The sequence below is a fragment of the Melospiza melodia genome, chromosome 9 (assembly GCF_035770615.1).
Source record: "Melospiza melodia melodia isolate bMelMel2 chromosome 9, bMelMel2.pri, whole genome shotgun sequence".
Taxonomy (NCBI): Eukaryota; Metazoa; Chordata; class Aves; order Passeriformes; family Passerellidae; genus Melospiza; species Melospiza melodia.
Genome location: NC_086202.1, coordinates 12,756,396 through 12,783,992, shown reverse-complemented (window position 1 = coordinate 12,783,992; position 27,597 = coordinate 12,756,396). Strand labels below are relative to the sequence as shown.

The following is a 27,597-nucleotide window of genomic DNA, read 5'->3' as shown; positions in this document are numbered from 1 at the left end:
TGGGATTATTCTACCATCTGTGCATTAGAAACTGGCCCAGGAGTCACCAAGCTCGCTTCATGCAGGACATGGCTACTTCAGCGTGCTAATCGCTCCCGCTCCCCTGTCAGTGTGGGGCTAGACTTGAATTGGGGAGGAGGTGGAAATCACATTCTCTGTCCCATTTCAGCAACTGTGGCCTTTTAAAGGGAAGCCAGCCCGGGGAAGAATGAATGCTCGTTTTACAGAGCACTTCCCATCTGCTGTTCACCAGGATCCTCAGCCTCCACCCGGGCAATCCACAGCCAGCACCAGGCTGGGGCACCTCAGGCATTGGACAGCCAGCCTGCTGTGGGGCAGTCCCCCAAGGCCCTGGAAGAGCCAGGAAAGGCATGCTGAGCTGGTAGGGTAGGAGAATACATTTTGCACATTTCAGAGAAGGAAACCTGGGACCTGATATCTCATTCTAGAAAGTAATCATGGACTTAATTGCATTTTCCTGCAGAGTTGCCTTAACATCAAGGGAAAATCAACAGGGATTGTTCAACATGAAGACTAATCTTACATATGGAACTTATTGAACGGAGGAGCAACATTTTTGCTGGCTCAAGGTGAAATGCTGGGCTAAATTCTCCTTCAGCTGCGAGAAAAGCCCTAGGCACGCTCATCCTGCATTATTCCAACTGCAAAGAGCTTCAATTATACACATATAACCCTTCTCTCCCTTCTACAGCGGTGTCGCAATGCAACAGTGCCTCGTTATCATCAAACTCCTCTTTTATGGCTATAGGAATATGTGGAAGTCTTCTACCCTTGTTACACAAATGACTCCTTAGCAGCTTTATTTTAAGAAACTACCCACAATTGGTAACACAACTGCATTTTATCTGTCACTGAGGGGAAGCTGTGACTGATGCCCAGCGTGTCCTCAGCAACCGCGCCTATTAGGGCAGCTCCTATGCATCTAAGCCACTACAGTAACTCACCACTCCCTCTGCTCCACACTGAATCAGTCTTGCTTCTGCTTACAAACTTGCTTGCTAATCAGACATTTAATACTACTTATGCATAGGGAGGAAATATGTAATTCCTTTATTGGGATAAAAAAATTGATACTAAAGAGCAGGTCAAGTTCCAAATCCAGCAGTAGGTTTAAACCAACGTTGCTCCCTTTTTTCTCTCTTTTTTTTTTTTCTTTTAACAGCTGTAGCTGTGCACAGATGGAAAAACATTTGGTCAGAAAGCAGCAAATTAGTGTTTTCAGGCTAGAATTCTGCTCCCACCGCTCCTCCATTTCCATGCAGCTCAGAACGCTTTACTTCTTCTTAGTACTGACATTTTTGCACACCCAGTTCATGCCGTCCTTCAGACAGAGAAAGGTAACGTTAGTCAAGCGACAGGAGGAGGAATCCCCCAAGCCCACCCACCACCATTCTGCAAGCATCATGTTCTGCCGCCTCATTGACCCCCTGCCTGCCCTTCTGTCCCCAAAACCACTGTGGGTTAAAAAAATAAGTGCTTCCTTGCTTGGTAGATGCTGTCACACAGAGGTTATTAAATCTTTCATCTGACCATAAAAAAGTATCATCATCTCATCACATCACTATGTGTAGGTCCTACGAGGAAGGATCACTTTGCAGTCAAGGTATGTCAGTGGCAGACGAAGACCCTGTTCCAGGTTTGGCTACAGATGATTTGTGTAATCTTGGGCAAGTCATCTTATCTTTGAGACTGGATTTTAGGAGACTGTTACACAGTCAGCCCCCTGTTAAGAAAACAGGTCTAATTCTCTGTTCATCTGCAAGCCTTGAAATCCAGATTCATGAAAGTCACTGCAATAACCAGACCTGGACCCTGCTCCCTGTTTCTCAGGGACCCTACAGAAAATGGGCCCTCAGTGATCCCACAGGGGTTCAGTAAGAAGCTCTGTGGTCCTGTTTTAAGAGGCTGATATACTCCTTAAGGTATTTCTGTAAAAATGTGTGGGTGAGCTCTCTGGCCAGTGCAAGCAGGACGGCAACACTTGTGCTGTGAATACCCAATTTGTGAATTTATTGCTGAGATCCCAGAACAGGATATGCTATTGAAAGCCAAAGCTTCATCTGCTCCTGTCACTTATCTGTTAGGAGATGTGCCCAATGGAGTGCAAGATGCACAGTCTCCTCATATTTGTGTCCCATCAAATCCCTTACCTCTGTCCTGTCTACGAGCTATCTCTGCAGATAGGGAGGCTGAAGGCAAAAGGTAGGGTTTTGGGGATGAGAGAGGAGCAGCATCTTTGTGTTTGGAAGTCAGTCAAATATCACCTCAGAGTTCAGAGTGGAGGGATTTCAGTATTATGTTCAGTGGTCATTTTTGTATCATTACCACAACAACCTTAGTTAGACCCTAAGAAAGGTCAGAGCTTTTGGGCAAACGTCACTGGTAGCCCTACGGTAGCAGTGTTGCTGATTTCCTATTCCCTTGTTCCCAGAGTGCCAAAAGGCTGCCAAGGAGCTCAGCTTCTCCAAGGACAGGCAGCCCAAGGCAGAATACAGCAGGCCCTTTGGGTGAGCTGACACTCACTGCTGTGCCTCTATGCTGTCCCTCAGCCACAAAGGTGGTGGCCATGTCAGAGGGGAGCTAAAGAGTTAAGAGAGAAGAGAGGGAGTCCTCAGGGCTTAATCAGAAGCAGAGAGGTTCTCACTTGAAAATACCAATTCACCTTGATAACTGTGCTATGTGACACTTCTTATCTGAAGGGGAGCAGCAACTTTTGAAATCAGCCCTTGTTGCTGTGTTAAATAAAGAATAAGTGAGCCCAGTTTGTGCTGGGGTGCACATGAGGCCCTACACTAATAACACTTCTAACTCTAACCTTGGGGAGGGTTGGTGTCTCCAGTTTCATTTATTTATCTCCCCAGCAGAGATCAGTGTAAAACAAATTGTCTGAAATCCTCTGAGCAAATGGGAAAAGATGAGAGGTAGATTCATTTTAAGGCCCGGTAGCTTTGTGTCTTCCCCTTTCAATAACACTGATAACCTAGGTGTAAAACATGTAATGCCTTAAGCAATCAATAGCATGGTTTAAAGCTTATCACTTTAGAGAGAGAGGGAGCGAGTGATTCCCAGCATGAGGAATGCCAGGGCTTAACAATGGGGCTGGAAGGAGAGGTGTCAAGCCTTTGACTTGATTGTGTGCTTTAGAAATCTGCATGATTGCCTGCAAAGAGTAAAAATAAATAAATAACTAAAAATGCTCTCACAATGATTTCAGCTTCCCCTGCCTTGGAAGCAATAATCACATTTGCACACATCATGGCATACAAGGCAAGCAGAGCTCCTCATTCATTTTGAATGTAGGTTTATTTGCTGAACCAGAACAGCTGAGACAGCTTAAAGTAATAAATATCAGCTGACACCCTCTGCTATTCAGCACAGTAATCCCAAAAACAATACATCACTGCAAAACAACAAACACGCATCCTATCTTCTACCTAATCTGACCACAACCTGAATTCACAGTGATTAAAACACTGCCTGCTGCCACTGGGGAGCTGGGCAAGGAGAAAGGCAGACCACTGCAGCACCAGCGCAGCGAGGGTCATAAAGCAGAGTTTATGATGGGATTTACCATGGCTGGGAGCCTGGCTGCATGAAGCATTTAACGAGGGCAAGAGAATGACATAGCAAAATGCAAGAGGAAAGGTGAACTCCAAACACGCTTGAAATACGTAAGTAGGTCACCAAACTTTAAAAGCAGAAATAGATTTTAAAAACTCTCTTCTGGCATGAGCTAATTGACAGGAAAAATCACATTTAATTGTAAATATCCCCCTGCCTGACAGTGATAAAGGGAAAATTAACATGTTCAGCTGTATCAGAAAGGTGTATGTGAGATGCGTTCCTCAGCTACATCTGCAGCTTCTGCTGCAAATTTTTTTTTTAAGGGGAGTGTTGTTCTGCAGTGTCCCCAGATGCTTTGGAGAATACCAAATGCAATGGAAAGCAAAAAAACCTAAAAGGTACATTTGCAGTTTTTCTACCTATGGTGTGAAGCAGGACAGAGCATTGGTAAGATAAAGAAATCCAGGGAAGCTGCTACAAACACAAAGAGCTGCTATAGGAAAGGCACATGGGAAGGAGGAAACAGTGCTTGAAAGAGTCAAGTCCTCAAGGAGTCAACTGTTGTCATCCTTTGTCCCTGCACACTCTGTCCCTATATCTGCATGTTTAAAAGATGGTTCTGTGAAGAAAGTATAATCCCTACAGTAACATTTAGATCTTGATAGATGTCCTTGTGCTGCTTTGTTGAGACACAGAAACATTGGCAGGTACTCTGAGGACTGAGGCGGATACAATATTAGTATTCCAGCCTCAAGTCAACCCTGGGAAAACTTAGCCAGGGAAAGATTTCAGATCTTACAGCTTTGCCTCTCTTAGCTCCTTAACAAGCAGCTAGTAAACTTTACCAAAGCAAAGAGAGAGAACCCCAGGGAAGAGGATAACGCTCCTTGCAGAGAAATGCTGCTCACACAACCCCGCCTTGCTGCAGTCCCATCTGCTATTGTGCCAAGGGAGTTGTACTCCAAGGCCCTTTGGGAAAGTACTGGTAGAGCCTTCCCTGGGAGAAATAAAAAGTCCTGCTTAAGATTAGCCCACTGCTTGCTTATTCTCTGCATTATCAGCTTTGTGGCTATGGGAGTGAAGTAATCTGACTTCAAACACAGTGAACAAGTCCTTTCCACCCCATAAAAAGCCTCGCAATTTCTGCTCCCCTGCAAGCCTGGGATCAGGCAAGGCCACAAACTTGTGACCCCTAATGTGACCTTAAGGACAGAAAAGCTTAATCCTTTCATGTAATCCTCTGTCTGCCATAACAAATTGGGTCAGGCAAGTGCAAAATTCTCAATCTCTAGCATTTTTGGTATGCGTTATTTTAACTGTCACTTTCTTCTCCCTCTGCACAGCCAGGACTGTGCCTTCATTATCTGTCATTTCCTTGCACCTCTGGTGATCATACAGGCTGGCTCCTGCCAGTACATTATCCATTGGGTTTTGCCTGGGTGAAAGCTTATTTTCTTGTCCTCTGAGACCTTGTATCCCTGTAGACTCCCTCCTTACCCTACTTAAAAATCAGAAGACATTGTGGTGTAATCTGGAAACATGGTTGCTTTTCCTCAACATGCACAGGCTCTGCCTGCTCCAGGAGAGCTGCAGTCATCAAAACTGGTTTTAAATCATATTTACAAATAGCTCCAGAACGTTGTTAAGATGTGGGAGATCCCTATCCAGCCTTTCCTGGCTAAGACTAAACCTAAGCTCTGCAGATACCTCATTGGTATGTGCTATCCGCCAGGGATGGTCCTGCTCTAAATCTTGCCCTTATGAAAGTGTTGAATTGCAGCACAGACATAACTTAGGTCTTGGGCTTCATTCTCAACTAGGCTGAAACAGCCAGGGAAGAGACAGAGCTTCAGCCTTCCCCACAATCCTTTGGGCCAGATGGGCTCTGGCATAAATTGGAAAAGTTTAGTGGCTACTCTCAGTTTCACTGGCTTTTAATGGTCTCCAGAGGGTCATTATGTTTGGGAGACACTGGACAATTCGCTGCATCATCATTCTGGAGGACAGTTCCTCAGGGCAGGCTGAACTCCTGCTGCCTTGATTGGAGAATCTTGCTTCAAAGAAACGAGCTACAGAGCACACATCAGTCCCAAGCCTTAAGTCATATTTAATATCACACCCTGACCCCTAAATAACACCTCAGCAAGAGAGGAGGCAGCAAAGCAGAAGGGTTCTGTTTGCTTTCACACCAACCCTGGCTGGCCAGGGTGGAACGTACACAGCTTTTGCACACCAAGGGCTACAATTTGAGACCTGGTCACAAATACCCCAAGAGAGCCTACATGGCACCAGAGTCACTGTGAGGCAATAGTTCCCTTATGTTCCTCTGCTGTCATCAGTAATCACCTCCCTCACTTGCTGAGGTCTCAGTGTAGGCTGGTCAGTACCCCGTTCCAGAAGAAGAGCCCAGATGGCTGTGGCAAGAAGAAAAGGCTTTCCTGCTTTTTAACTGGGGCTGAGGATAAGAACAGACCCAAGAAGACATTTTGCTTGAAAAAGCCTCGATGGCACCATGAAGTCTGATTAACAAGACAAGTGCTGCCCACAGTTCCAGTCGGGAGGTAATGAAGTCTTCAGCTGGCATAACAGGGGCTGCCAGCTGGCATCCAGAGACACTACATGGAGTTTCCAGTTAACCCAGTCACCTCTCTTCTGAGCCTGCTCAGGACACTGCTAGGCCGCTTTTCCAGAGTCCCTAATGGTTAATTTTAAAAGAGAAGATGACTATATGGATTCCCCCCTTAATTAACAGTTTTATTAAATAACCCATTTCAAATAATAGTTAAATTCTCTAAATTTATATCATTCTATTAACCATAATCTAATCTCATTAACCTTGAAATCCCCAGTCTTAACTACCCAGTTCTATACACGATGGTGCTAGCTGCTAAACTAATTAAATGACCTTCAAACTATTTCTCCTTCATGTATCAGCATTATTTATCTTTGCTCATTGCTCTTCCTTCAAGCTATCACAAACATCTTCCCATATGAACTCTGTTCCTACATGTGCTCAGTAGAAGATATGCCACCACTCTTCCTTGCAAGATCTGTCAGTAATGACTCCAATTCTACTCCAGCTAATCCATTCCATCACCTGCAATGGTTGGTGTGCTCATTCCTTGGCTTTCATTCTGAACACCTGATGCTTCCCCAACTCCATTTATTTTGCTGCCACTCATTGTCATTTCTCAATAAAGTCCTTAAAGCGGTGACCTGAGATTTAACCACATATGGAGAGCTCCTGTTCCGAGCCTCTGGTACCTGTGGCCCTGGTGCACCACAGTCCTCAAAAACATCTTTCCTAATCTCACTCTTGAAACAAGTTTTTTGATTCTCCTAAAGTTTGACCTCTCCTTCACATCCCAGGACTGAAGACACTATTTTTTCCTAGGCTGATCTGGGTTTACTTTAAAAGCCATCTCCCCAAACACTTTGTTCCATTTGCAAGGAAAGGGAGTGCTTGACATTCTTGCTGTCTGATTTGACAGAGCTGAAGTTATGACCGAAGAGAAAAGTAGGGGCTCTTCTTCCATAAGCTATAGAGAGCTTGCGACTTTCCTGACTTTTCTGCAATAATCATTTGTGGAATAAACTGAAGTATTTAGGACAGTGAGACTGACTACAACAAAGTGGGATGTTATCTAGCCTGCATCTAAACTAATTTGTCTAGATAAGCATGATGAACAAAATACATAGGCCTGCAAATACTTTTATTTAGTTCTGGTCTTCTACTTTCTGGGAGTGAATGCAGAAGCAGATTTCATTTCCCTGGCAGAGGGTATTGGACTGAGTATTTGCACTACTGGATGATTAGGGATGTGCTGTGCTTCAGGGAGGAGGCACAGTAAGAAGGTGCTGTCAGTGGAGAAGTGTGCAGCCCACACCAGAGACCCCACAAATCTGCCTGAGAAGGAAGCCCATTTCAAAGCTCAAGAACAGAACGTGACAGTTTGTATCATTTACTTTTTCCACATCCAACACATATCTCTGAATTTCATCTGTCTCTTTACTAGCTCCCTTGGACTTCCATAACCTAGAGAAGGGCCTGAAGGGGTAGGAAGGCAACCTATGTTTGCCTGAAACCCTGTCAACTGCAGCCTTGTTTTCCTGGTCAGATTTCTTTGGACTAGAAATTTCAGAGCAGAGATTCGAGCTGAAGCCCTTTATAACACTGGCTACAACATAGCTGAATTTGTAGCTTAGCTAACTACAGGCCCAGGCCAGCATCCTCTTTCTGGATGCCAGGGGAAAGACCATGTAGGAACAGGATCTGCCTTACTTCTGTTCTTTGCTCCCAGTTCATGGCCCAAGCTCAGAGAGGGAGTGTTTTTAAATTATTCAGGATCTGAGGAGAGCTCAGTTCCTCAGTTAAAAGCTGCCTCTAGATCTTACTGGTCAGCCATTGCCTGCACATCCCTTCTTCAGAAATTCATTTAAGTATTTTTCTGATACTGTTTTTTTTCTGATACCTTTGGTCTCCCCAACATCCTGTGCCAATGAGATCCAGAATTTAATTATGCCACTTGCAAAGAAGCACTTATTTTTATTTCTTTTAAACCATTTTCTGATTATTTCATCAGGAACGCTCTTCCTCTAGCAGTGTAAAAATAGCATACAGTCTATCTGACATTTTTATACCTTATTTTATAAATCCTGAAGATGTTCCCACTCTCTGTCCTCTCTCTTACAAACTGCTAGTCCTAATTTATTTATTATCCCTGTATACAGATGCCACTCTGTGCTGCTGATCATTCCTGACAGAGGATCCTCAAATCTCTCCTAATTCTAAGCAGATATGTGGAGTGTATTTTTTTCTGATTAGGGTAGTTAAGAGCCTAGAAGAGGTTACCTAGAGAGGATATGGAATTTACATGCTTAGATATAACTTGACTGGACAAGACTCTCAGCAACCTCCTCTAGACTCACAGCTATCCCTGCTTTAAACATGAAGTTGGTCTGAAGATCTTCTGAAGACCCTTCTACCTAATTTTTTGTAGGATTTTATGATTCTACTATTACTACTAAAACCTTTTTAAATGTGGCAGAGACAGAATTTGAGGTCATATCCAAGGTATGGACTCACAATGACTTTAACCTGATAGAAAAGATGTTTCTTCTTTGCTTTCTTGTAATTGTCCAGTGTTTGAATTTTCCTCTCTGGCCTTTGATGAGCTCTGTTCCCAAGGCTCTGCTTCTGAGTAATGGCAACTAATTTTGAGTCCATCGTCGTATAATTAGGATTGTTGTTTCTCATGTGCATTATTTTGCCCTTGTCAACACTGAATTTCATCTGCCATTTTACTGTCCACTCAGCATGGAGGGCTGCTTCTGTGACTCTTCATACTCAGCTTGAGATCTCACTATTCTGAACTGCTCTGTAGCATCTGCAAATAAGGTTTTACTGAAACTGCAGGTGAAGATAAATGTCTTCACCATTCTGTTTCTTTAAATATCAGTGAAGGGAGTACTCAGATTTCGAGCTCTGCAAATACCTCATTAATTCAGGAAAACCTAAGAGTGAAATAAACAAACCTAGGTCCCATTTACATTACAAAGAACTACTATACCGCAGGAACTGACTACAGCACAGGAGCCCAAGACACAACTATTACAGTTCAGCACAGGGACACAGTGCAGACCCCTCGGTGTGTTTTTGCTGTCCCACATGCTGACATCAGAAGTGGTTGTTGCTCCATGTGCAACTCTAGCATTTCTCTGGATGAGAAAAATTGATCAGTTTTTCTCCCCGGTGCCTGGGTTTAGTAAAATGCCAAATGACATCAGTAGCAAAGGTAAATCAGATTTCTAGAGTGCACACTCGTACCAGTCAAAGGGTTAATAGTAAAAGACAATTTGTTTTGTGAGAATGATTAACCTGACAGCAGTCTCTTTAAAAGAAATCAATGTCTTCATCTAGGCCAGCTAAGGGCTCCTGGGTGGGGAGGCAATTGCTCTCCCCTTTACCAGGGATGGAGAGAGCCCCAGGGCCCCCAGCTCTCCCTTCCCTTTGCGCAGGACCCAAGACACGCACCCCCTGCGTTTTGCACTGCAAGGCTTTGGCTGTGCTGACCCCACCCTGCAGATCAGCAATCTCTTACAGATGGCCTGCTGGCACAGCAAGCCTTCTGCAGAGCCTCACCTGTACTCCCTCTCCTGAAAGAGCTGAACAAGACTGGATTTGCCAGACTCTGTCCCGGATTGTGTGCAGGTTCAGTCCCTCGGCAATCTCCGAAGCAGGGGCAGCCGTCAGCAAATCCTGCTTGTTGGCAAATATCAGCACGGGGACTCCACTAAGCTTTTCTTCATCCAAAAGCTCAGCCAGCTCCTGTATCATTTACAAGGAAGTGGGGTGGGGAAAAGATGGTGAGAGGGAAGGGAAGAAAATCTTCAACCACCAATGCTTGTCTCTAATTAGAAATATATTTAGGGCAAATGCTAGAAGAGTGTGTTCCAGTGAAACCTAGATCTTATTACAAGAGAGCAAAAATGTATACAATCATCTCTGCCCAAGGTTCAAAAGCTATTTCTTCCAATTGCAGGTTAGAAAAATCTTAATTTTGGTCTGAAATTAGCAGTTGCCTTAAAGGCTACAACACCATGTTTTACCAGTCTCTGATCCCAGTAGACCAAAACTGATGAAACAGCAAAAAACAACAAGTACATTGGCAGTATGAGGAATCTGTCTTAAGTTATTGCCTGACTGACCTGATTTGTACCTGAGCAACCACTCACACTGGCCCTGGTATCTTTGCTCATTATGAGTTTCAAGTGGTTGTTCGAAGTTTTAATCATTACAATTTAAATAGGAGAGGACTTCCCAACCCCCACCTTCCCCCCAAAATGGAAATCTCCCTCCCACAGGAAAGTGCTGATAATTTTGAAGGCATTGATTAGCTGAAGACAAGCTAGATGAGCCTTAACAGTTGAATTTTGGCTCCATATGCACAGCACACATTGGATGGCATCTTAAAAAATGGGTTTGTTCATTCAAAACTGGTTGACTCAAAAAGATGTTTTAAAAGCTCAAATCTGAATCTGCAGTGGATCAATGGTGGCAGAAATACTTCATGTCTAGGTTGTGCAATGGTCTCATGTGAAAACGGCACTCAGTTTCAAGTCGCTTCCCTATGGGAACATATGACAAACTCAGCAGAACATGAACCTGTAGGGACTGCTGGCATTGCAGACAGATGAGTATAGGAGATTTTTGTGGCCGCCTTATTTAGCTGGAAAGATCTCATGCTCTCAGATAACATTCTAACATCTTTTATCCACTGAATAGAAACTTCTGGATTAAACAAGTGCAGTCGGGGAGATGCTAAACTGCAGTGGAAATACAACTCCATCCCCCTCAAAAGCAATGTTTGGTTTGGAAGCCAGGATGAGAGGAATGGAGTTATAAACAGAACTGGCTGGGAAATTTTCAACAAAATAGCTCTTTCATCTGACATGGCTGATTTATTGAAACCAAAAGTGTTTGCGGAAATATGAGGAGGGGTTTAGGCTGGCTCCGCCTGACTCAGGCAAGTGATCTAAGCTGCTGCTTCCTTTCTATCTCTTTTGCCCAATGAATATTTAATTACTGATATAAAATGAAATAGCTCCAGCAGGGGAAAGATTCCCCCACCCCTAGAACAACCAACAGTTCTGCTGTTGGGGTATGTCCACGAGACTTGAGAGGCAAAAGATCAAGTATCTCCTTCAAATCAGGCAGAACAGAAGGCTTTAATCTACATCTCCCATTTCTGTGGGGTAAATCTATTGCTAGCTATTTTGGGACACTGTCACTTTCAGAATTTTACACAGTGAAGTTTAAGTCCTATTTTTGCTCCAACTTAAACCAAAAAATGTTACAAAACATTAGAACTTTGTAAAATGGAAATCTTATTTTCTGGCCAGTATTAGATAGTTCTTAGCTTTTTTACAATTACATCCAAAAGACAATCAAGTCAATATGATTTCCATTTCAGCTTCGTAAATAAGAAAATAGGATTCCTCAGGGTCTTGGTTTGGCAAGGTTTAAAGGACTTAGAGAAGTTTGTGCTTTCAGTATTAGGCTCCATTTGCTATTATTGTATAACTTTAATGAACACTGTTCTATTTAAACAGAATTAGGCTACCTATTTTCCTTGTTTCACATCTACCAAAATAATCTGTATTGATGTTGAAAGGCAAGTCTCTTGAAATGCAAATTCCCTTCATGAACAACAAAATCTTCTTCCTAACTTTTGTGAGCAAGGGGCACTCAGAAGCACTGAGTCACTTCAAAGGAAGATGGGCTTAAGTAACTTACCTGACCTGTTTCTTCAAACCTCTTCCTATCTGCACTGTCAATGACATAGATCTGAAAAAAGAAATGACAGGAAAAGTTACTCTTCCCAGAAGACACTCTTCCACAGCAGCATGTGCTTAAGTGAGTTTACACTTTTGGGCACAAAGATCCTTGCTATTATTTGCAGCAAATGTTGAGAAAACTTCATGATGTTCTGAAAGGAGAGGAACCACCTCTTTTAATGCCAGAGGAGTGGACAACCATGTGGGTAGAATCAGAAAGGAGCTGGCAGAAGTACTGGGATGCTGTCACCATCACCACAGCATATATTATCTGAAGAGAATGGGAGATTGCTGGTATTGTTTCAAACTTATTGTTACAAGCTGAAGCTGACCTTAGGAGGGCAAAACCTGAGAAGCCAGACACGGCCTTTCACCCCAGCAAAGTATACAAACACTGGCCTGGTGTGACTGTGCCGTGCTGCTCTCTAGCATCATCTCCTCAATAAGCCAAGGCACACAATGGCACTCAGGGGACACATGAATGTGCTGGGGACATTGAGTCTGTCTCCATCAGGCAATCCTACTGTAGCCTCTTGGAGAGGGTGGTTGGGTATGAAGGCTGGATTCAGCCTGCAAGACTCCATCTTCAGTTGCCATCTAAAAAAATGGGGAACCTCAGTACAACATGCAGGCAAGAACAGACTGGTATCCCTTTTTCATTGCTTGATACATGAAGGTTTTCAAAGAAGGATGCTGGGATAGCAGACAGGGATGGGACTGGTGACAAACACTGAGCATTTTGCTTCCAGTTGCTGCCATTCCCCATCAGTAGTGATTGAAGCTGCTAGCATGTCATCTGCATGCACTTTGGTGGCTTACAGGGAGCAAGTGTCAGCCTGGTTTTCAGGGAATAGATGAGCACAGCACCCTGCCATCAAGATAAATGGCATCCTTGCAGGCAGTCTCAGCACAAGACTCCATGCTTCTAGGATAATTTCGATCAAATAGTAGGAGGAGGGAAGATCTCTAGATCTCTAGCAGCAATATCTATTAAACTATAGGCACTCTCTTAATGAGCAGCATTTGAGTTGTTTGAAATGGGACCAAACACGCAGCAGGAAAATCTGTATGCGAGGCCTGAGGAGGTAACCCAGCAACCTCCCAGCCGCTGTGCAGATCACTGGGGGCTGATGTGCCCTGACAGGGGCTGGGGGACGCGGCAGGGCTGGACGCAGCTGCGTGGGGATGCGTCAGCAGAGCACGCACCCGCTGCCACGTGATGGGGACCAGCCCGTGGGCATGACACACAGGCCTCTCCCTGCAGTGTGATCCCCAGCACGTGCACCAATACTGCATCAGCTACACACGGCCTCCCCGCCCCTAGCAGGCACCCACCCCTGTGCATCCCATGTAGGGTAGGAAACACAGAGCAAAAGAAAGGCAGAAGCTGCAGGGCGAGACTGGACTGTCACCTGTCCTCCCTCTGGCCATCTCTGGGGAAGTCCACAACACATGGATGCAATGGTCGAGTGCTGCTTGTGAGCTGAAAGGCAGCACCTTCCATATTGCAGTGCTTCTCTAAGTGGGAAGGAATGGCTCTGGGTCCCATCCAGCCAGGCTTTCCCCTGCACTTCTCATTCCTCACTAGGGAGCTGTTTTGCAAGATGAGAACTAGATACAACAGTGCTTGGGGCAAAAGCCACAAAAGCACAGCACAGAGAAAGCAAAGTATGTGCCGAGTGCCTACTTCCAAACCAGCAAGCACTGTGCCAAATAGCTGCAGGTGCCTGTCTGAATATGCAATCAGCCAGATATCCACACCTTATTTGCCTGCGTTAAGCTTCCAAATATCACAGGTGTGTGATGCAAGACCAAGCTCTCATTCAAAGGCACCTGCATGGATTTGAATTTGTAATTACTTCCTGCTTTTTAATACTCTTTAGAGGGTCCTTTCTGTTTTATGCAATGCAGTTTAGGGGAAGAGAGAAGCAGGGGGTCCTGGGAACTGTAGTGTATCTCATGTCCAACCTCCTTTTATGGCCAAGGCCACACAAGAGCTGTTTTTGCCTGTGGGGCTTGGTAACATAGTTTACCAATTGGAACACCATGCTGGAGAATGGAGATTTGAGAAAGAAATTTCTGTAACGCAGGGTACCTCCTTTGAGAAACAAGCCAAAACACAGCCTGGAATAAATGGGTTGGGCAGAAATTGCAAGTGGTGGGACTAGATGAAGAAATAGCATGAGGGATAAATTGGCTCAATTTATAAATGCACAATCTGCACCAGGTTTGTCAGAGGGTAAAATTGCTGGTTAAAACAGGGGTAAGGACTGGCACAAGACAGAGCAAGCCATCAGCATACACGTGATCCCAGTTTTGGTGTGTATTGAATAGCAAAGCACTGCCCCAGCATGCCAACTCCTCCCAGTTTGGGACTGGGTGTCAGCATGAAGTGCAGCTAGGGGAACTCAAGTCCATTGGTGCACCAGCTATTTCTCTGAATTCACACTGCTGCTTCCCCCAAACTGACTCTGCTTCTATCCACCCATTTTCTTAGTCATATGAACAGGTTTTTTTTTCTGTACATTGCTTTAACTGGGGTGAGAGAGGGGCAGGGAAAACAACTGCTTTCATCTCCTTCAGTCTTCAAATTCACCTTTATTTCTGCACCTCCCATGCAGCACACGCTAGGAAGGGTGGAAGGCAACAGGCCAGTGTAGTTTATTGTCTTCGCCAGCAGAGTCTTCCAGATACTGTTTTGTGGTTGCACAGCCTCTGCATCCTGAGCACCTGCCACAGCAGGCAGAGATCCCAATGCTGCTGCTTTGCAGGGCTGACCTTGATCTGCACACTTATTGCCTCCCCACCACCCACAGCGCTAGAGCCTGGGCCAAATCAAGGCACAGTCACCTCACAGCCACACCATCTCTGTCCTCAACAGCCACAGAGGAGCACAGTGTGTGTCCTGCTCGTTTCTCAAACCCAGATCATACCCCATGAAAAATCTCACAGTTCCTCTTTGCAAAAGCAATCAGCTGGGTTTTTGCAGTGGTGGCTGTTCCTGAACTTTAGATTCCAAATTAAGGCTCAAAAATGAAGATTGGCAAAAGAGAGTATCAAGGGTTTACTAGTCACATTTAAGTAATAGCTTCATTTGGACAATGTTTTCTAAGCCTGCAGGCACAGCCAGGCCTTTCAGCAACTGGACACGAGCCTTGGTGAACAGAGTCCTATTCCTAGTTGCACTTATCCTTCCATGCAAGTGCACTGAAGCTTCTGACACATTACTGAGTATATGTGTGACAGGAGGGAGGAATGGTGTCCTTCTGAGAGAGCTTCCTACTTTCCCATGGGAGTCTGTAGACCTTGGTTTTTCTCTGTTCCCACAGGCAATAGTGCTTGGGGCAGAGAGAGGCCTGCAGCCCCCAGTCTGCCTTCATCCTGGCATATGTGGCTGCATGCTAGAGGTGATCTTTGAAACTAGCCAAGACAGCACCTGGAGGGTCCCAGGGCAATGTGCTCTGGCATGGAAAAACAAAGGTCCTGCACTGTAAATGTAATTGTGGTCATCTGTAGCTAATTGTAAGGTAATTACAGCTCAGTTGTTGAAACCATTAAAAGACAGCCTTACAATTAAAGGAGAAAAAGACAAGGGGTCTCTCTGTGTCCCTCACTCAGAAGCTTTCTTATCTGATGCCAGACAAAGCATTTAATTCTTATGCCTCAGTTTCCCTACCTATAAAACAAGGGCACCATACTGACCTACCTCTACACATGATGTTTAAGTCACTAATGCCCACGACAGGCCTTCAGAGTCTCCAGTGAAAGGAGCTATAGATGGGTAAAGTACATGTTATTACTGTTCTTTCATTTGAAAGAGACTGAGATGAGAGGAAAGGAACTGGCTATAAACAGCACCATCCTGTGAAAGTAAAAACATGCAACTGAATGATTTCTGCAAACATAACTGTATTTTTCTTACTGCACTCAACCAATCTTGCCATTTAGCTCAGAATAACTCCTGCTACAATGGCAATGGTGTTACTGAGGGCTGGGACATTACATTACTTGTTTCTGAATTTCTGGCTGAGACCTTGGAAAGCCATTGCATGAACACAGCATTCAGCTGCAGCCAATACTCACAAGGATATCAGTGTTTTCAAAATAGTTCCTCCAGTATGGTCTGATCTTCCTCTGTCCGCCTATGTCCCATACGTTCAGTTTGAAGCCTTGAGACTGTACACTTTTGATGTTGAAGCCCTGGAAAGAGCAGAAACAAAGCCACATAGAGCATAAACCTGAATGGCTGGAGCATATTCATAGCCAGACATTAACACCTTATATATCCCATGCCTGCAATGTGCATTGAGATGGACTGGGCACCCACAAAGATGGATCAGCTGTGGGACAGGCACCAGCAAAAGCAGCTGCTAAACCATCAGTTTGTCAATGCTCTTGGGTCAAGGGTTGATGCTGTCATGCCTATGGAGACATATGATGCAGTTAGTTCCCTGAGAGAGCTCAGCAGGGTGGGTGCAGGAAGAGGTGGGAGAGCTGCAGATAAGGAGGAAAAAAGGGCACTGTGAGAAGCAAGATTGAGCTTGTGAAAGCTGAGTAGACAGTCACAACTAATATGAAGCCAGAGGTCTCAGCTCCATTCGACACGACACAGCTAATGCTGGGCTTAAAAGAGCAACAGCTGCACGTCTGAAGGGTCCATTTCATCAATTAGAGCACCAACTGAAAGTGCATTCAAGTAGAAAAACAGGATGTGGTGTGGGCTGGCAACGCGCTGCCACACCACCCAGGGGACCAAGGCTTGGAATTAGGGTGCCAGGGCTGGGAGCTTTGGGAGGCAGCTACAGGGTGGGGGGAAGCATATCCCATAGCTCTCTAGCAACCTCCTCTGGAGCAATGCTGCAGTGCTCCTGAAGGGAGCCATCACTCTCCTCCAATCCCAAAGCTCAACCAAAGGGCATGAGAGACTTTAGAGAGGAGCACTGGTACATGCAGAACCCTTGGAGCTGGTTGGGTGAAAGATGTAAACAGACAAGGGTTCGTCCAGTGCTGCAGCATCCACTCTACATGTCCCCTGTTTGGCAAGGACAACAGGAACAAAGTCTCATCCATGCAAAAGCCTTTTGCAGAACTCCACAGCACTCATCCGCTTTTGCACTACCTGACCAATGTGGCCTGAAGCTCTCTGGCTCCTTCAGGAAACCTTCTCTTAGGCAGAAAAGACACAAACTTAATGGTGCACCAGGCTCCAGTTGCTCCCCCTTTTACAATCATGAGCACTTTGTATAACATGGCAGGTGGGACCACAGTAACTGCCTGAAGAAGGAAAGGCCTTCCTCACCTGTGTTGGGGTGATGTGGCTGATGTCCTCTGATGCCAGCTGTTTCAGGAGTGTGGTCTTGCCTGCATTATCCAGCCCCAAGAGGAGGATTCTCACCTCCTGGTCTGGGGTGCTTTTTAGTTTGCGCAAGATTGACAGTAAACCCTAAATGCACAAGAGAGACCATAGCTGTTATTTCCCCACCCCAACTCTCGTCCCCCACAATGTTATACCCCCCTACCTTGAAATGGATTCTGTTTGGTGGTGGCTCCCAAGACACCCTAAATACCTTTCTGCAGTCCTTACTCTCATTTCATTTCCTACTCCGCCCTATTTTCTTCCATCTCAGAGTACCAACAAGGTCTCAGACAGCACAAATGTCACGCAGTGGGGTGCCCTGCTGGCTGCACTGCTCTTGTCACACAGCTGTTTGGCATTCCCTGTGCCAGGGAGACAGTGCCTATGCATATCCTGTGCAGAAGCTTGCAGACCACATCCTTGCAAGCTCTTCATTACTTTAATCAGAGGGAAAACCCCATTAATTTGATCTGCCTCCTAGGTAACTACAGCTTACAATGTACCTGACATTGGTTCTTACAGTAACTACCCTGGTCATCTCAAACCCCGTTTATCTGTCTAAAACATGCTGAACCCATGGGGCATGTGCAGTTGTGATTCTCAGGATGTAGCACTTAACAACTACCTCAGATTACCACACATCCTCACTAAGAAAAGCACAGTGGATTCCAGTCATTACCCAGGCTCAGCTCTCTGAGCTGACAGTATCACTCAGGATTAGGAAACAGAATATGCAGGTCAGCTCATTTACAAACATGCACCTTATAGCAGCACACCCAGGCTTTTGTCAGTGCCACCAGTCAAAGACCAGCACCTCTCTAAAATGGCTAGAAAAATATTCTGGATCCTGGTACATAACCAAGAGATGCAAATCACCCTGCTACCGCCTGCCTCTCACTGCCCAGCCCACCCCACAGGAGAGGGACAGTTGCAGCCAAGGACACAGGAGCAGGCTGTGACACCAGGAATGCCTCAGTGTCTTTGGCACGCTGCCACACTCCTCTGCAGCCCCTGCATGTCAGGGACTCCTCAGAGCCCAAGAAGCACACACCACACTGAGACCTGCCTGTGGACACAGGTGCTCTTGCTACTAATTTGCCTGAGAAAATCCAGGCAACACCTACAGCCCCTTCTGAAGCCCTCAGCATTCCTGTTCCATCTCTCCCAGACAATTCCCTTGTCGAAGCCCACTAAAACCAAGAGCCAGGAAGAAAGTTCAAATATCAGCAGAAACCTGAGCCCACGGGCCCACATCTCAAACCTTTTTGTTCTCCCAATAGCAAAATGGAGAAAATGCTTCTTGTTGACCTGCAAGGGTGTAATCAGTTAAATGTCTTGAAGTGCTTTGTTGCTATGAGGAACTAAACCCTCTAAACATTCCTGCTGAGAGCCAAGGACTATTTGAGCCTTGAAGGTTGCTCCCAATCCCCTCCAGATCGTGGCAATCAGAAACTTGTCCTCAGGATAAAGAGCTGCACGTCGCAGTACAACTGTCACCACTGCAACACATCCCCTGTATCCAGCAGTGTCCTTCTGCTCACTCCCAACCTCAGCCACTCTGCAAATGCTGCTTCTGACTGCTCACCTCCCTGCTCCCAGGTGGGAGTGCTTTGGGAAGGACTCGGCACCACAGGTCATGATGCTAAAGCTTTTAGTAACGCTCAGAGATTCAAATGCATGTGACATCTGATCCACCCCTGCAAGCATTTTCGATTTCAGAGTAATTTAATGGGTTTCTGTTAAATTACCAGCTACAGCTCAAAAAACGTGTGTGATGTGTAAGAAACAGGGAGGAGAGAAGGAACTTAGTAAAACTGGATTCGAAAGGTATGTGTAAAAAACTGCAGGATTGCTACTGTTGCTGCGCTTTTAAAAAGCACTGTGGAAAGCTGAGGTTCGGAAATTCAAAGCTTGTGCAAGCAATAGCAAATCTGCAATAGCCCAATAAGCAGGCTCAAGGTATCACCTATTTTGTAGATGATAGGCAGGTAAAAAACTGGGAATCCAGGCCCTGCTCAAGAGCTGAGAATTAGAAATGGGCTCTGTTTGGTAGAGGGTGCTATGCCTGCTCAGTACAGGCACCAGCACAGGCACAGTAAATCCCCAAACAGCTTTTAGTTGAAGTGTACAGGCCTGTAACACCACGTGCAGGGCCCTGAGGGCCAGATGCTCACAGCTGGCTCTCACCCATGGGCCCATGGCTAATGAATTTGAAGGGCTGTGTTCAGTGCAGCCAGTCACTGCAAGCCCTGCCAGCCCAACAGCTCATCTCCCTGGCCATAGGGCTCAACCCACGTCCTGCCCTGATGATGGTCTGCACTTCCACACATCTGAGGAAAGAGAAAAGGAACAGCAGCAAAAATACCTCTAGTGGTTACTTGTTTATATGCATGTCCTAAGTGCCCTTGACATCATTAAAAAGCACAAGTTTTAACTGCATGACTAGCAACACATTTTCTTTTCACCTGCCGTCAAATTTACAGTTGTGTTTGTTGGCTTGTAAATCTGTGGATTTCAGCTCAGTGTGGACAGACTCCACAGGAGCAGGAACTCTAAAATTCACACATTCTCCTTCCTTTCTAGGGAAACACTGAATTTGCCATTCTTATGGGCCTGACCCAAAGCCAATGTACATCAGCCAAAGCACCACTGCCGACTTTGGAGAGCTCTGAATCAGGCCCTATTATTTTAGTTTATTGCTCACAGTTAAAAAAAGCAGCTGTTGAAATGCTAATCCTATTCACAGCTCCACTTGCTAAGAGCAGAGCAGTGTATCCCAGAGCAGATCAGGATTAGGTGCCTTTATATTTCAGAATTCAACTCCAAAATACTGAGCGCAAGGAAATGTATTACAAAGTATTGCTTATCTACCATGGAGCAATTCTCAAGGGTCGGGAAGAGGAACAGTTGTAAATGTTAATAGAGCTTCTCCCATTGTAGATGGATGCTATTTCTGGGCTAGTATGACAGCCTATGAGAAAACGATCAGCATCGTTCCATATTCTACTCAAGTGACACTGCTGCATGGCTGATCACAGGATTATCAGGGGTAGCCAATAGAAGAGAAGATATATATAGAAATAAAAGTATTCTCTAAGGTATAAAGTAAGCTGATTTAAAAGGCTGGAAGACAAGCAAGCCAACATAGAGAAGTGGACTTTATTTCAGTAGCTGCCAGCATGGTCTGTATATACAACTTATATCAAGAGCCAAATAATAGTATTGGCTCCCATGACTGTTACTATTTTGTAAATAGTATTTAAAATGTGAATCCCTGTAGTTAGCAAAGATTTAAAACTAAAGAAAGCCATGTCCAGATGCATTTCTCATTTTTTTCTTTTTACTTTTTTAAAATTTATCTTGTGAGCATACTGATTAGAAAGACAGAAGGCATTTCCTGACAGCTTAGTAGACTGGAAAAAATAACTCAGCAGAGTTCCCTGCTGCATGCCACCATGATGTGGGACAAGCAGCCCCTGTTGCACACACATTGATGGACAAGCACTCCTCTGCTGGCAAACACAATGCTGAAACTAACGGGCTGAGGAGAGTCAGAAAGCAATGCCTTGCTATTCATGGGATTTGTCAGGTAGAAAGCCATGAAATGGGAAGATGTGGTGCAAAGAGGATGCACAGAAACAACACAGGAGGAGCAGATTTTTGAAACAGGGCAGGTAAGAAATGTCTCATGCTGGGACTTAGCCAGTAGTGAGAAGGGAGAATTCCCAGGATGACTGCACAGCAGCCAGGCCAGTGGCACTTGCTCACTGGAGTGTCCAGGGTGAGAAGCAGGACAAGTCTTGAGCAGGCCAGGGTGGATGTGAGCTGGCTGAGGAGCCGCAGAGACGCCTCACAGGAGTGTAAGGGCAGCGTGTCAGCTGCACAAAACTAAGCAGACTGCGGCATCTGTAACAGAGAAGGGAACTGCAGATGCTGCTCAGATAATGAACAGCACAGCATGGCAGCGTGTGCAGCCTTTGGAGAAGGGCAGCCAGACAGAGCAACTCAAGGCTGGGCACAGTCAGCCAGCATCCGCTTCTTGGTCACCTCTGGGTTAAGCAAACTATGTCTTATATCAGATTGGCCTGTTTAAAAACATCTTTGTCCTTGGTGGAGAGGGTTTTCTTTACAAGCACCGTGAGGAGACAGACTGATGGGGTCAGCAATGAGGAGACTGCATTTTCCAGACAGTGAGCGGGGACATAGAATAAAGAAAAAGAGACTCCTGACAATTACTATGAAATCAGAGTGGGACATTAAATTCGAAGATGCAACTAAATGGGTAAGAGCACTCATAAACACATTGAGCATGAAAGCAAAGCTAACCATCTTATTAACATCCTTCAGAAAACAGGGATGTGTGGTTTTATGAAAGTATATCATTGCTAGGTTTAAAATACCCACCAAATTATCAAAGGACTTTCAATTATAGCTGCATGTAGTAATCCTATTCTCTCTCTCAAAAAAAATCCTACATATATAAAAATACAGTGACATTTATAGTCCTAGCTAAGGGTTTTGTGGGTTTATTCATGCTGTATATGGGTCTCTTGAACTAGTTGATGCATGTAACTACATCCTGTACCACAGAAGCCACTGAAAGGAAGATTCACTTTACAGGACAAAGCAAAAATTGGTTTGGGACAAACTGAGCATTGAGATAATCTGTTTAAATATTGTATCAGATTGGCAATATAAAGCCATAATGGAAAGAACAATTCTTCCTTGTACTGAGGGCTGGATACACGGGGCGTGGATAAAAAGTGTGGCCCGCAAGCTGCTGCAAAGCACGGTTGGTTCTTATTAGGAAAGAGAAGTAAATGTATTCTGTTTAACTTTATTAGCCACAAGGCTCAGATAATGAATTTAAAATAAAGTCACCCTCAGTCACCACCAATTGCTTATCTACCAGATGTGGACATTTAGGTAGAATCAATTCACTTCACCAAGATGGAATAGAGCCACAAAGCTCAGCAGCTCAGCCTGCCATTACAATCACATTTTCCCCATCTCTATACCCCTGCAGAGATGCCCTCTTCCCCACTACTGCAACCACAAGTCACTTTATCCTCAAGACTCATCTCAGCCAAGCACATTTGCCATCAAGATGACAACTCCTGTCTCCCCACAGCTCCCCAGCACTGCTGAGCTCGGTTCTCAAACTTCTGTGACTTTCCTACAACCGTGGGAGAAGCCTCACAAAATATCCATAAAACCAGCCCATGATTCTTCTGCTAATTCCTTCTCTGCCACACCTACAATCCTTGATGAGGTTTAGGCAGCAAATGTGTCAAGTTCAAACCTGTCTTGGATTCTACTTATTCGTATCAGTTGGTTATCTCTCACCCCAGACAGACCGTATTTCCATGGCATGGGAGCACCTTGGTGCTCTGCTGGCACAGCACCTAGCACAGCTCTGGGCACCAATTTATTTATTTGCTTTCTGTTAAGCAATATGGTAGCAGCTCACCATTTTTAAAGTGTAAGTTAAAGATAGAGGGTACATGGGATGATTTCAGAAAGTCACACAGGAGGAGCTGACACAGGGAAGGACGAGGGGCTTAGCTGAGCCAAATATCTTGCCTTGCACAGTGGATATATGAGGCTACATTTGTCATCCAGGGTGCAATCCTGCACACACAGAGCTGGAGGAGGGGAGTCCTTTCTGACAACTGCACTGATTAGCTGGTGCCCTGAAGAATGACGTCTGATTACCTTTATCTTCGGCTGCAGAACTGCAAATGTCACTAATGGTCATAAAATCATCCAGTCTTTTTCGAAATACAACCGAAGTAAATTAATCTATTGAGCTCAGTTTATTCAATACTTCTTACTCTGGCAAAACTCCCAAAAAATCATTTGCTTACTGCATGTCTCCACCATATGGTGTCATTCAATGCAGACTTTCTTTCCTGCATTGAAATCCAAAATTTAATGGAGTCGAGTCACCTACAGAGTTTTTCCAGCTCAAACCTACTAATGTAGTTTTCTGTCAAAGAGGTCACACAGCACTTTCCAGTTTGATACATAAACCAATACCAGCATGAATCTTCTTTTCATAATTAAAATCAAACTCCTCTGGTTTCAGCAGGTTTGAAAGAAGTATTTTGCCCTGTGCAGAGAAGAGCCAATGCTCAGGACTGGACAATGTCAGCAGTGTCTGTCTGGTTTCAGAACTTCAAAGTCTTTGCTAGTGATTGGTATACTCTCCTATCTGCAGGTGATTTCTCATATCAACCTCTCAGCAATCAGTAAAATAAACTAAAAATCAGGACATTGAACTGCACTGAAAACTAAAGTAGTGAGACACTTATAATACTTGAAAGCATTTTAACGGGGCCGTTTTAAATAGAGCCTTACTACCAAGGAACAAGGGACAAAATAAAGAATTTCTAAGTATGAGGTACGCCTAGAGCAGGCAAGGCATACATGCTGGTTTTCCTAGAAACATGAGCTCAAGACCAAGAGAAAGATGCCTGACTATGCATTTAGCTATGCTGTTATTTTATCCTCTTCACCAGATGTGCCTTATGTCAGCTAGGCACTCTGTGACTCAGTTTCCTCAACTATAAAACAGGGCCACACTTTGACAAATCTGGTTTTGACACAATGATGTCATCTTCAATCAATGGTTTTAGAAAAACACTGGCCATCCTCTGGCCCCAGCATCTATCACTAACATACCACGTCTCTTGGTAAAGATTGTTATTTCAGTGACAATAGGAAGCATTACTGTGACGAGGAAGCCACAACCTCTGCTTCAAACAGCATTTCCTAAACTTTGGAAAGCAGCACATCCTTTCATGTAGCAGCCTCCCTTCGCCCTTGCCATGCGCCCGCTGCAGATGCTGCTTAGCGGTGCCAAAGACTTCCAGCTCCACACATCTCTCATGCTTTGCAGTTTTATGGCTCATCCTTCCCTCTGTGCTCCAACTATGACCTTCCACCACCCCTGCCCCACAGCTGTGAGAAATCCTCCTATGCTCTGCAGAAGAAGACACTGCCCCTCTGTACTTACTCACTTGGATGAACACTGAAATAATTTAAACCTCAGCATTAACTCTCTTAGCGCTGGAGTTGGAGCAAGCAGTCATTGAGGGGAGTTTTAGCTCTTCCAGTGCCATCAGGACATGGCAGGAACGTGCTCACAGGCAGCTACCATAGCTCAGATGACAAGCAGTAAATTGTTACATCAAGCTGTCTGGATGATTTCTGACTGCTGACCCATACCCCCAGGCTGCCATAGCTGCTTTGGATGTATTTGCTGCTGTTTCAGAGTTTCTACCACAAATGATTATTCTGTTTTAGTGAAAGTTGAGAATCTAGAGAGATAGTGCATTGCTCTCCAGTTCTCTGTCCAGTCCACCCAGCCCACCAGGCACCCCAAAGTGCCACCCACCCTGCCTGAGAGGCTATAATTCAAAAAACAACTCCAAGAAGTGGAAAATAGACAAAGAGGCAGTAAAATGTTGTATCAAATAACACGAGCACTGGCGAACACCCAGTCATCCTCTCGACACACAAATGCCTGGATAAGAGCAGCCAGATCCCAGACTACAGCAGCTTATCAGGACATCATAAGGCACAAGAGCAGATCTGGCAGCTGCAAGCCAAATGTGTCCCACAAAGCACTGCACTGCTGGAGCTGCCCTCATCTTTACAGCAGATGTCCATCCTGTGATGGCTTTGGTGCCTGGTGTAACATTCCCTATCACCAACCCATCTGAAATAGAGCAGATCCCACAGGCTTTATCTCAGTCTTCTTCTCTGTGACCCAGCAGGTAGGTGTGCAGCCAGACTTAACCCAGTGAAGATGAGAAGCTGCCTTTGGTGCTCTTGCTTACACCTCTTCCCATGCACGAATCCCTCTACTTGCATGAATCCTTCAACTTATGTCCAGAGGGCTCCTGGACAAAATAAGGCTTTACTCTTGGGAAAGCTTGTTCCCCATTGCTATTGCCTTCTGCTTGTGCTCTCTCTTCATGCAGCATCCTCATCAGTGGCTCTACATCCATGGCAGCTCTGTCACCACCCCTCATCCATAGTTCCAACCCTTTCTCACTGCACTTTGCCAGCATCCCACTTGTCCCACCCCAACTACTCTGACATCTAAACCCAAATTGTTCCCAATACCTGCATGACCCTGGTCCATCATCCAACCTTCCTCCAACCTCAATTTAGACTGCACTACACCCTCACCAGTCTCCCAGCACTGCCCTCCACCCAAGAGACCCAGTTGTTCCCTTCAATCCCTGCTAGTACCTCTCAAATAATTTATTTCTTTCTTCCAACACTTCTTTTCTTCCTGGGATCTTTCTTTCTCTCATCAACATCAAAACTCCACTTCCAGTCTTTCCCACAGTTTATTCTTATTTCTTCTTTTGAACCCAGACTGTCCCTCATCGTGCCAGCCCATGGCAGAAAACCCCAGAGCACACAACATCCCAGCAAACTATCCTAGCCAGCCAAACACTGACTGGGGTTTCCCACTGACTCACCAGACTGCCCATCCCACCCAACTGGCAGTCTTCTTTCAGCCCCTGAGCACTCTGTCCTGGACATCTCTGAACATCTAACCCCTTCATCCAGTCTCTTTTTGCCATGATTGATACACAGCCCCTTCTCAGGCTGTGTATCAAAAACCAGCCCTTCCACTTCTGCAAGCTCTCTTCTAGCTCCCTCAATTTCTATAGACAGGATCCAAGTCTCAGGGTTGCCTCCTCCCACCTTGGCTGGGTTGTCCAGTGCACCTTTAGAGTCACAGCTGCTCCCAGACTCTTCACAGGCAGTCTTTGAGCACTGTCTTCCATCCTTGCCAGGCTCTTCCATTGCTCCTTCCCTCCTCAGGCCACTGCCATCCTGGTCCCCAGCCCTCCCAAGCACCCACCCCTCCATCACACCTTTCACACCTTGACTGAATCAACTCCAGGCATGCTGATTCCATTCCAACAAAGAGCCCCCCATAGCATCTTTGAGCCTCCCAGCCCCTGTCTAGACCTGATTCACAGAATCACAAAATCAATTAGACTGGAAAAGACCTCTGAGATCACCAAGTCCAACCTATGACTGAATACTTACACGTCAACTAGAGCATGGCACCAAGTGCCATGTACAATCTCTCCAATCTTTCCCTAAACACCTCCAGGGGTGGTGACTCCACCACCTCCCTGGCCAGTCCTTTACAATGTCCAATCACCCTTTCTGTAAAGAAATTCTTCCTAATGTCCAGTCTAAGCCTCCTCTAGCAGAGCTCGAGGCTATTTCCCCCTATCCTGTCACTTTCCTCCTCTTCAGACTACACAATCCCAGCTCTTTCAGCCACTCCTCACAGAACTTGTGCTCCAGGCCCTTCACCAGTTCTGTTGCCTTTTTTAGGACTCAACCCCCTTTTTTGTGTCCCCCATAACATCTGTGTGCTGCCAGAGCCCCAACCCCAACCAGGGTCTTCCACGGCTGGAGGCCCCAAAACGTTCCCTGTTCTCATTCCTTTGTATGGGGGCCTGAACCTGCCCAGCCCCAGGCCTCCATCCTGACTGGATGTCCAGGTGGCACTCAGACCCCAGGCCGGTGTCACACAGTCACAGGATGGGGCAGGCTGCAAGGGACCACAGTCCGTCACTGCTTCAACCTCCCACCCAGGCAGGGTCATCCTGGAGCACATGGCACAGGATCGTGTCCAGATGGTTCTGGAATATCTCCACTGAGGGAGACTCCACAAATTTTGACCAATCTGTTCCAGCGTGTGGTCACCCGCACGGCAAAGTTCTTTCTTGTGTTCAGGTGGAGTTTCCCGTGCATCAGTTTCTGCCGTTGCCTGTTACCCTACTGCCCGTTGCCTGTTCTCCTACTGCCCGGCAGCACCCAGCAGAGCGTGGCTCGCTCCCCTGGCTCCATCGCCTCGGCCCCCCCTCTCATGGCCCAAGGCCTGCCCGTGCCTGCCACGAGCCCGGCCGGGCCCGACAGACCCTCCGGCCCCCATCACCCCACGCTCCGCGGGGGGATCACCCGCGGCCTCAGACGCCCCCGGCCGCGCCGGCCCCGTCCCTCAGCCCTCAGCCCGCCCCGGCGGCCCCGGGCCCGGCCCCGCTGCCCCCGCCCCGCTCACCATCCTCGGCGCGGCCCGGGGTTACCATGGGCAACTGCGTCACACCCACCCGCGCGCCGACGTGCCCGCGCCGGGGGAGGGGCCAGCCATGGGGCCTCCCACGAACGAACGGCGCACGCGTACTGGGGCGGCCCTGCCGGGGGCGGTGGGCGCGGCCGCTTGGGGCTCTGTGATTGGCTGGGATCGGCCACGCGTCGGAGCGCGGGGGCGGTGA

The 27,597-nt window shown here is 46.0% G+C and overlaps 1 protein-coding gene across 1 annotated transcript; it reads right to left on the bottom strand.

Annotated features, from left to right (window-relative positions):
• Positions 1-1,048: 1,048 nt before the first annotated feature.
• ARL3 (ADP ribosylation factor like GTPase 3) lies at positions 1,049-27,474 on the bottom strand. Its single transcript, XM_063163306.1, has 6 exons — positions 27,384-27,474; positions 17,222-17,365; positions 16,006-16,122; positions 11,882-11,932; positions 9,728-9,913; positions 1,049-1,342 (listed from the first exon to the last, which is right to left on the bottom strand). Exons 1-6 carry the CDS (start codon positions 27,384-27,386, stop codon positions 1,295-1,297), a joined length of 549 nt encoding a protein of 182 aa, XP_063019376.1. The 5' UTR covers positions 27,387-27,474; the 3' UTR covers positions 1,049-1,294.
• Positions 27,475-27,597: the final 123 nt, after the last annotated feature.